The 10,293-nt window shown below is 51.3% G+C and overlaps 1 protein-coding gene and 1 long non-coding RNA gene across 2 annotated transcripts; both read right to left on the bottom strand.

The window, feature by feature from the left end:
- Window positions 1-391: 391 nt before the first annotated feature.
- Window positions 392-7,795, bottom strand: tnpo3 (transportin 3). The gene is made up of 15 exons (XM_046041032.1): window positions 7,513-7,795; window positions 4,784-4,984; window positions 4,332-4,405; window positions 3,951-4,107; window positions 2,912-3,055; window positions 2,641-2,816; window positions 2,416-2,554; window positions 2,179-2,325; window positions 1,990-2,097; window positions 1,804-1,895; window positions 1,573-1,712; window positions 1,000-1,191; window positions 779-870; window positions 629-702; window positions 392-527 (listed from the first exon to the last, which is right to left on the bottom strand). The coding sequence occupies exons 1-15, from the start codon at window positions 7,630-7,632 to the stop codon at window positions 392-394; spliced, it is 1,992 nt and encodes a 663-aa protein (XP_045896988.1). The 5' UTR covers window positions 7,633-7,795.
- Window positions 7,796-8,642: 847 nt separating this feature from the next.
- LOC123963551 lies at window positions 8,643-9,861 on the bottom strand. The gene is made up of 2 exons (XR_006823202.1): window positions 9,510-9,861; window positions 8,643-9,406 (listed from the first exon to the last, which is right to left on the bottom strand). It is a non-coding gene; the product is annotated as an uncharacterized LOC123963551 (long non-coding RNA).
- Between the last annotated feature and the right edge of the window lie 432 nt (window positions 9,862-10,293).

Genomic DNA, 10,293 nt, shown 5'->3' on the forward strand with positions numbered 1-10,293 from the left:
GGGGGCCAGGTGGAGGCGAGGTATCTAAACTACTTCAAATCCCATCTACAGGCGAGGTATCTAAACTACTTCAAATCCCATCTACAGGCGAGGTATCTAAACTACTTCAAATCACATCTACAGGCGAGATATCTAAACTACTTCAAAACACATCTACAGGCGAGGTATCTAAACTACTTCAAATCACATCTACAGGCGAGGTATCTAAACTACTTCAAATCACATCTACAGGCGAGGTATCTAAACTACTTCAAATCAGATCTACAGGCGAGGTATCTAAACTACTTCTACAGGTGAATCATACAGGTAAGACACATTAAGAGAGTGACACAGGTAAAACTTAACAACAACATATCTGATGGGATCTACAGGTAGGTCACATGACTATTTATTAATGAAATACTTGTTTGTGTGAATATTGAAATGAGCGCTCCAGGTAAAAGTCAGGCGAGCTCAGGTGTTTTACCTCCTGGATGACTTTCTGACAGGGGTGGGTCTGTCCGTTCTCCACGATGGGGTTTGTGTGCCTGAAGGAAGAACAAACAAAAGGCTTCACTGTCTGCTGCTTCCTAATCCACATCACGTTTGAATAATATTTGGCTACAGGTAAATCCACAGGTAGACGCACCTGAAGATAACAGCCAGCCTGTCGAGCCAGACGGTGGGATCAGCTGATTTCCCGTTTGTAGATTCAGTCAGAAGCTGAAAGAGAAAACTCTGGTTGTAGTTTCAAGATCATTTGATTCAGAGCTGCGGTCACACATGTCAGACCACTCACCTTCTTTAAAGCCAACACCTGAACCGCACAGAGGTCGCTCAGACACTCTGCGATCTTCTCCAGGGGAAGACGAGCCAGCACCAGAGCCGTACCTGTCCAGGTAAACAACAACCAACAAATCAATGTACGGGCCATCAGGCCACGGCGGTGCTCAGGTATCAGCTGAGGAGTTGAGCAGATGGAGCCAGGTGCACCCCTGAACGCTAGAACAGGCGTCCTACCTTTGAGCAGTCCCACGGCGGCCTCGGTGGACAGGGCGAAGGAGTCGAGGGCGCGAGCGATGTCCAGCAGACCCTGGAAGTGCTGAGCCATGTGATCTCTGCACACCGAGCAGATGTTGTGGATCGCCTTCGCTGCTGCCGACGCCAGAGGTTTCTCTCTGAGACCTTTCATCAGGTAGTTTAACACCGGGTCTGACAGGACGAGGAAACACAGAGTCAGGGTTTAACAAAATAAAAGCTCCACCTCAGAGAGTACAGACAGTACAGTTAGCAAGTCTGTCTGAGAACCTGGTCTCAGAGTGCACCACTAAAAGAACTGCAGTATTCTGAGCCGCCACTCGCGGTAAGGCTTCTGGAAACTACAAGAACAACAGTGTGATGCATGCTGGGTCCTCGTGCATCAGCTGTCTCTGAGCCCCACACTGAAACAGCCTCAGACAGAGCGAGCCGTGACCCGGATCACTGCAGCTAACGGCTAACCGGCTCCGTCTGCTCTCGACCAGCTGGAGCAGGAACAGGAAGGAGGCGGAGCCACCACCCGCATCGTGTCGGTGCGACTTCTCAAACTCGTACCGAGGAATCTGGGGTTCCTGTCCACGACCTCGCTCATCTCCCCCACCAGCTCGATGCTCGTGTAACGGACCGCCATGTGGACGCTCTCTGGGAGTAAAACCACCTGCTGTAAGACCTCCGACAGGGTGGGGTTGTTCTCTCTGGAAGACAAAGGGTACCAGAGGAGACAGTCACAGTCTGCTACACATCTCAGACCTGGTCCTGGACCAGAGACTCTCTTCAGATACTTACGGGTCAACACTCTTCGCGATTGCAGCCATGATGAAGAGAACAGCCTCCGTCACCTCCCAGGAAGGGTTCCCTTCTTTTAACGTAGAGTACAGCTGAGAACAAACAGGAAGAGGAGCAGCTGCTTTCATATCGGTGGACTAAGACCTGCAGTAAGAACACTTTCCTGCCCGCTTGTGGATCAGTTACCTGAGAGAAGCACTCCATGGACCCAACGAGGAATATGACGTCTTTAACGAGGTCAGAGACTCTCATCCTGAACTCCCCAAAATCATCCGTGTCCTCGGGGATCCCCTCCTGTTGGGAAAAAAAACACTTTATTTTGAAGGTCTGGATTAATAACGAGGAGGACTGTGTAGACCGGAGCAGAGGACTCACGTGGTCTGGGTCGAGCTGACAGTGCCGGGCCAAGCAGTGCAGCAGTCTCTGGATGTACGGTCTGAAGACGGCGTGAAGAGCGGCGTCATTTATTTTATAGAGATGTTCTCCGAGACGGTACCAGAAGTTAAAGGAGATCTCCACAACCTGGACCAGAACACAGACCAGAACGTGAAGACCGGGATTATGTAGACATCCTCAGAGACCGGGACACAGAGGACCTGGTACTGGACCTACCTCGTACTGCGGGTGTCCTGCACAGATCAGCAGCAGCTCCAGTGTCCTCAGGTCCCCCATACCCTGACCCGGGGTCCGGACCGTCGTCTCTAAAAAGGTCTCGCAGAGCTCGGTGAAGATCCTGCAGTAGTTCAGCACTCTGGGAACAAACGGTAAACAGAGACGTGAGCGACGGCGCCGACCCAACACCAACACACAATCGGGAGCAGGTTCCGGTCTCCTCACTTGTCCAGGTCCTCTCGGGCCACGGCCATGTGATAGGCCGTCTCCAGCGTCAGGACGCCCTGGAAGAGCTGCAGGGCCAGCGCCATGTTGGTGTCCACGTTCTCTATGGCGTAGAGCGCCGAGCAGACGCAGTCCGACACCGCCTCGTGGAGGTTGGTGGAGGTTTCGTCCCTCTGCTGTGGAGACAGAAGAACATGACGGGGGACATCAGGAAACTTCAGCGGACAGAACGGTGCCGTCCCGATGGGGTCCACGTGTGAAAGCAGCTCACCAGGACTTGGAAGAGGACCATGAGCAGCTGGTTACTGGCCATGAAGTTACTGTCCAGGATTCCCAGGTTGAACCAGCTGCCCAGGCAGCGAAACACCTTGATGAACATCTTCTCGTCGTTCCCCGCCTTCTCCACGCACGTGGTCTGAAACGCAAAGACAACGATCAGACAGGGGACAGGACCGGGGGGGGGGGGGGGGGGGGGGGGGGGGGACAGAAGGGACCACAGTCTGTCTGGTTTACTGACATCACTTTAACAGACTTCTGTAAACCAGGTGTTCACACAGAGAATCTGCTCCATCAGGACAAAGACTGGAGACTAAAACCTGAACAGCAGAGAAGCTGAGACCACATCACGAAGACAGACTCACTGAGGGGACAAGAGGGGCCAGGAGGAGACAAGAGGGGAGACAAGAGGGACCAGGTGGAGACAAGAGAGGAGACAAGAAGGGCCAGGTGGAGACAAGAGAGGAGACAAGAGGGACCAGGTGGAGACAAGAGAGGAGACAAGAGGGGCCAGGTGGAGACAAGAGAGGAGACAAGAGGGGCCAGGTGGAGACAAGAGAGGAGACAGGTGGGGCCAGGTGGAGACAGGTGGGGCCAGGTGGAGACAAGAGAGGAGACAGGTGGGGCCAAGAGGGGCCAGGTAGAGACAGGTGGGGCCAAGAGGGGCCAGGTAGAGACAGGTGGAGACAGGTGGGGCCAGGTGGAGACAGGTGGGGCCAGGTGGAGACAGGTGGAGACAGGTGGGGCCAAGAGGGGCCAGGTGGAGACAGGTGGGGCCAAGTGGGGCCAAGTGGAGACAGGTGGGGCCAAGTGGGGCCAAGTGGAGACAGGTGGGGCCAAGTGGGGCCAAGTGGAGACAGGTGGGGCCAGGTGGAGACAGGTGGGGCCAAGAGGGGCCAGGTGGAGACAGGTGGGGCCAAGTGGAGACAGGTGGGGCCAAGAGGGGCCAAGAGGGGCCAAGAGGGGCCTGGTGGAGACAAGAGGGGAAAGCTGGGGGGACAGGAGGAGACAGGTAGAGACAGGTGGGGACAGACCAGCAGCGTGACGACCGTGCTGGAGTAATACGCCAGGTCCTCGATGATCTCTGTCCTGCGATTTGCTCCGATCCGTAGAGATCGGCTGTGGACCTCCTCGGGCAGCACGGTGAGAATCTCTATGAGGAAGGGCATCGAGCTGATGTCGTTGTTGTACCTGAGAGGGGGCGGAGACACGGACAGGTGAGAAACTGACAGACAGCTCAAAGGTCAAAAGGTGTTGAACAGGGCTCACCTGAGCGCCAGTCAGAGGCTCTTCCTCTGTCTACACTGAACGACTCACCTGCTTCCTGCTGGCTGATCCGGGGGCCACATTTGTAGTTTCTGTCTACAGTCAACACTCTGTGTGAGAAAGGTTCGGGTGGTTGTGTGAATTCTTACTTTTCTATGAGCGTGTGAACACATCCTTTCCACGACGCCATCTGCAGGGCGAGGTCAGCGATCGCTAACGCCAGCTGAGGAGCGGGAGGGAGAAGAGAAAGGGTTAAAGTTCACAGGAGGGTCAGGTGGTTTCAGGAAGGAGGGTCAGGTGGTTTCAGGAGGGTCAGGTTTCTTCCGCTGTGTTAAAAACAGCAGCTGACAGTTTGCTTCTGTCGACACGAGGAAGTGATGCAGTCGGCTGTCGACACTCGTCAGGTTGCGAAACATTACAACACAAGTTCTCAGAGAATGCTGGTCTAGTCTCTGCTCACCAACCGGCCCCCGCAGTACGACCGTTTCACTGCATACGCCCCAAAAACACAGATACACCCGAACTCTGGGGGGACCGGCTCAGGTTCTGGCTCCCGGCTGGTGTGTCCCTGCAGAGGTAAAGGGTTAATCAGACATGGTACCTGAGTGACGATGATGGGCGACAGGTCTTTGAGGTTCTGGATGTGGGTCAGCAGCGAGTCTCGCAGTGCATTGTGGGTCTCCGGCGGCAGCTCGTAGAACGACGTTTGGATCTTCATCTTCATCGTCTGAGCGGCAAAATAACACGACTCCACATCCTGTTTGAGCTGCAGCAGCTGGTCCGAGATCTCCCAGGCGTACATCTGCGGGACAGGAAGTGATGTCACTACACACCTGAGACAGCTTTGTTTTATAGGCTGTATTCGAAACCGCCTACTGTACTAGTAGTACGTACTGATTTGGCCCAAATGTAGTATACAAACAAAAGCAAAATCTGCAGTATGCATCGGACCAGTCTACCTCGCAGACTGTGGCCCATGATGCAAAGCGCAAGAACTGTAGCAACAACCTGTCTGTTGTGTAGAGGACGACAACAACAGAACTTGTTTTACAATTTTCATCCGCTGTGTCATCACTAAATCCACTTCTAACAAGTTTGGAGGCGAGAAATCAACTGTACGTTTTAAATATCGGCAGTTTTAGGGAAATTGTTGGTGAATCGAGAACGCGCTCGAACGTTCGCCCCCTGGTCCGCACGCCAGCTCACGGAGCTCATAGCCACACAGAGCGCTGCAGCCAACGCAGCAGACGAGTCCAGCAACAACGTGAGAGTACAGCCCCGCAGCTGTGGGACGGTTTAATGTCCGCTGTTATTCCGTCTTTACAGTCTGAGTAACGTTTTAACTTAAATCAAGAGACATCTGGCTCGTGATGGACGGCTCGTGTAACGTAGAAGCACTTTGGTTTGAAAGGGGACTTCATTATTCTAAACAGACGTTGTTAGAGTAACGTCACAGCGGTGGTTACAGTACTTGCTTTTTATATAATTATATTTACGCACCAACACACCGAAGCAGACAGCTGCTTCAGCTCGGCCGCAGCCACATAAGATTGTTTTTAAAGAATACGTTTATATTCCTCTTATTGTCAGAGTTTGAAAACAGGAAACTAACAAAGCCATGCTGCAAAATACAGGACGCAGCACACAGTACACACTGCGTGCTGCGGTTGCCAGTAGTAAGCGGTTCTGAATACAGAGTCTATATATTTTTATGTTTAGGGCGTTTGGTGTTCCGGTTCTGCCGGTCCGTCCTGGGACCTCTGAATCCTCCTGTGTTGGATCTCTGTCCTTCAGGGACGATCAGCTGGTTTGACAGTCTGTCGCTGATCCCCGTGTGGACATGGTGTCAGCTGATCCCGATCCTGGTTCTGGATTCTCTTTTGGAAAGTTCTTTGTGCTTCTGGGTTTTAACAGCCAGGACCGGACTCACTTCAGCCAAGCCCCCCAACAGCTCTCTGAGGTCCAGATGAGTCCAGATCTACGTCTGTCACAGAGTTCCAAAGACGCACCCCAACAGGAAGTCACACTGGGCTGTGAATCAGTTCGCCGCCACGCGTTTGCCTCGTTACTAACGAAGCTGTGAGCTGCAGCTACAACCTGCGGGACCGGGACCTGAGCAGCCCTGGTTATTCTTCTTGTAAACATGACCTCTCACATTTACCTTGACCTTTTTAGGGGCCCCGTCCCTCAGGTTGGAACCACTGTGGGACAGGATGTTGTTGTTAAAGGAGACCTGGACCGCCTGAGACCAGCAGGCCTCAGATCATCATTAGAGGCAGAAATGTTCCTGAATACGAAGCTCAGGCTCTAATCTAAGTCCTGGACTCTGGTCCTATCAGGATCTCTAAGGAGACTGAATCGAGCCTTGATCCCAAACAACACAGCAGAGACCTGGACTCTGAGATACTGGTCTAAAGCCATCTGTCAGGAGTAGCAACCAGAGTCCCAGAGGCGACGCTCACCTGTGCGGGTACGGCCCCACAATCTCCTGTCAGGACCAGAATCTGCTGAACCAGATCCATGAGGCTGATGACAGAAACAGACCTGAGGTCCAGGTGATCTGATCTACGCCAGACTGATCAAAACCCTGACCCCGAGTCCTGGTCTGAGTTTGTGCCACGCCCTGATCGTAAACAGGCTCGGTGAGCTCAGACGCTCTTCCACAACACAGAGTGACGTCAGACGCTCGGAGCGCACCTGTACCTGCGCGATCACGCGGGCCTCCGCTGCTCCCGCACACGCGCGTGATAAACTTTGACTGCTGTGATGAAATGTTCCGGTGAAGCTCCGACATTTCTGACTCCAGCTGAAACGGACTCTCACGCCGTCGGTGGCGGTTTGAGGCCTGTTTCAGCAGGAACACCTGGTCCAGGTCTCACAAACACCCTCACCAACAGTTGACACTGCAGCAGCTCCTGTGGCCATGCTAACATGCTAACACGGCTAGCAGTGTGCAGCAGACCCGGGCCTGCGCAAACCCTCAGAGACCAGAACACAGAATCTCCTCCCGCCGTTGAAACTCTTCGGACTGAAACACATGATCCAGTCGGAACCGCCGGTACCGGCTGCCAGCGGGCCGCTAACGAAGCTAAACAGCAGCTAACTCTCCGTGTTTTGATCCATTCATTTAGCTAGCTTAGCTTAGCTGTGATGCTAACGGCAGCCTGCAGCTGCTCTGAGACTGCGCAGTTCAGTTCACCGGGCCTTTACTGGACCCGTGAGACGGTAGAACCGGGTCAGACAGCCCGCATTAGAACCACCTAGCAGCCCCGCGGCCCCCACGCCGCCGGTCCCCCCGCTCCGGTCCCCCGGCCTCTCCCATTTTCTTACCGATCTCTGGAGCTCTCCGAGCCACACCGAGGCTCGCTCCTTCCCGGTCGGGTCCGGGTCGTGGTACAGGGCCTGGACCGCCTGGTAGACCAGGGCCAGGCTCGGCTTGCCCCCCTCCATAGCTCAGGTCAGAAGCAGGGATGAGATAAGGCAGAAAGTTAACCAACACGGCGGATCTGAACGAGTCCTAAACGGTCTGTGTGTCGACCGCCATCTCGCACAAGCTTCCCGCGTGCAACCACGATCCTCTCCCGGCAGGAAACACGGGCACGAACATTAGTTCCGCTCTGTCATGATGGGAGGACCTCATTCAGGAAGAAGAACACAGAACTCATGTACAAATACACAGAACTCCGTTCAGAATACTTTGAATTTAACCTGTGTTCATGTACAAATACACAGAACTCCGTTCAGAATACTTTGAATTTAACCTGTGTTTGTGTACAAATACACAGAACTCCTTTAAAAATACTTTGAATTTAACCTGTGTTTGTGTACAAATACACGGAACTCCTTTAAAAATACTTTGAATTTAACCTGTGTTTGTGTACAAATACACAGAACTCCGTTCAGAATACTTTGAATTTAACCTGTGTTTGTGTACAAATACACAGAACTCCTTTAAAAATACTTTGAATTTAACCTGTGTTTGTGTACAAATACACGGAACTCCGTTCAGAATACTTTGAATTTAACCTGTGTTCGTGTACAAATACACAGAACTCCTTTAAAAATACTTTGAATTTAACCTGTGTTTGTGTACAAATACACGGAACTCCGTTCAGAATACTTTGATTTTAACCTGTGTTTGTGTACAAATACACAGAACTCCATTGAAAATACGTGAAACATTCTGATGCTGTTTGTAGGTAAAGAGACAGGAAAAGGGTAGAATGAGATTTATGACATGAACTAAAAACAGTCACACAAACTTCCCAGCATGTAATAAACCTTTCTATCAGATTTTAAAGTGCAGCAGCAGTAAACGAAGGCAACATAAAAAGGTCACTTCTGTTAGTGGGATCTGGTGGAAGGACTCCTGACTAGACCGCAGCGTGGAGGACAAACACTTTGCTAAAACACAGTTTCTCGTGTTTCTTGTATAAAATAAAATGAAGCTTGAAACAAAGTTTAATTCAAAAGATGTTTATTGTCTGTTGCGTCTGTGACTCTGCCTCGAAGAAACAGGACACGTTATTCTCCACCTGCTGGTTACAGATTCAAACCAGGCGCCATCTAAACTCCCATCAGACCTTTAGGGTGAAAACTGAGGGACGGTGCTCCGTTCAGCCAGCTGTGTGTCTGCAGCGTTTACGATTATTAAACCGTGTTCATGTCACAGAAGAAAGATCAACATTAAGTCAAACGCTCCTGATTTCTGTCGTTCTTCTTCCCAGTGAGGATGGCGCCCGATAAATCCGTCAGTCAGGTGTCACACCTTGTGTGCAGGTAGATGCACTGAGACGTTACATCACACCTGATCTTTGGCTGTCTGGCCTTTGTTACCTGGTCATCTGGAAACCGTTAGGAGCCTTCAAAGGGTCCACCTGGAACTTTCAGAAACCCCGGTGGCCGTTAGCTGAACTGCGGTCAGCAACAGGTGAGGAGAGTTAACCCTTAGCTTCCAGGTGAACCAATGAAAGTTAGGTGATGGTCTCTCTTCTCTTTCAATAACCACAGCACTTTTAATTTAGGCTACGAAAATACAATGAAACATCTGTGGAAGAGCGAACACGAAAACACTAGCAGGAAATACTAATGACAACATGAAGACAACACGGACGCTTCCGTTGGTGAGACGGCGTGGGCCGAAGCTTCGGCCTCCTGTGGCTGAAATTACAACAAACAAAGAAGAAACAAACAAAGAAGCGTCACCTGGTAGAAGTCGCGTCACCTGTTCAGATTAGAAAAGAGGTCAGCTGATCTTTGTTTTTGTATCTTTACCTGCTGCCGTTAACAATCAGCAGTCTGGAAATCATATTCCTACTTTCACCCACCTGGACAGTCCTGAATCCTTTTCATGTCTAAAGTTTGTCACCTCTGTCGTCACTGCAGAGAGTCACCTGCACGCCTGGCTTTAAAGCTCATGGGCTGACATGAAGCTTTCAGCTGCGTGGGATCTCTCTCCTGCTGTTCTCAGTTCAGACCTGGGGAAATTAGATCCTGATGGTCTCGGCATCGTGGAGACGGCCTGAAACCTGAACTACAGCCCTTCAGCTCAGAGTCCTCTGCAGACTCTGAGGAAATGTTTCAGCTCTTTCTGCATCAATTCAATTCAATTCAATTTTATTTATATAGCGCCAAATCACAACAACAGTTATCTCACAGCGCTTTTCATAAAAGAGCAGGTCTAGACCGTACTCTGTGATGATATTTACAGAAGCTCAACAGTTCCCACCAAGAGCAAGCACTAGGAGACAGAGGCAAGGAAAAACTTCCTTTAAGAGGCAGAAACCTCGAGCAGAACCATGACTCAGGGTGGGCGGCCATCTGCCTCGACCGGTTGGGGGTGAGAGAGAGAGAGAGAGAGAGAGAGAGAGGGGAGGGAGGCAGCCTACACAATATACACACAGAGGTACAGACAGTAAAGGTGATGTTGCTATAGACTAAATGAAAAATGGTACAGATATTTATAATAGTGTTAATGATAACAGTCGTAATGTTAATGATTATAATAACAATAATAACAATAAGACTAGTAACAATAGTCGTTGCAGCAGAGGGTGTCGAGCAGGAACACGGGGGCAGCAGGTGACCCGCAACCACAGATCCAGACTCCAC

Source organism: Micropterus dolomieu, linkage group LG23 (genome assembly GCF_021292245.1).
Source record: "Micropterus dolomieu isolate WLL.071019.BEF.003 ecotype Adirondacks linkage group LG23, ASM2129224v1, whole genome shotgun sequence".
In the NCBI taxonomy this organism is placed as follows: domain Eukaryota; kingdom Metazoa; phylum Chordata; class Actinopteri; order Centrarchiformes; family Centrarchidae; genus Micropterus; species Micropterus dolomieu.

Excerpts from the sequence above, each read along its gene's own strand:
- tnpo3 (XM_046041032.1), bottom strand. The coding sequence starts at position 7,632 with ATGGAGGGGGGCAAGCCGAGCCTGGCCCTGGTCTACCAGGCGGTCCAG. Across the intron at positions 2,817-2,911 it reads TGGTCCTCTTCCAAGTCCTG|CAGAGGGACGAAACCTCCAC; the intron begins GTGAGCTGCTTT and ends CTGTCTCCACAG. Across the intron at positions 2,555-2,640 it reads GCCCGAGAGGACCTGGACAA|AGTGCTGAACTACTGCAGGA; the intron begins GTGAGGAGACCG and ends GTTTGTTCCCAG.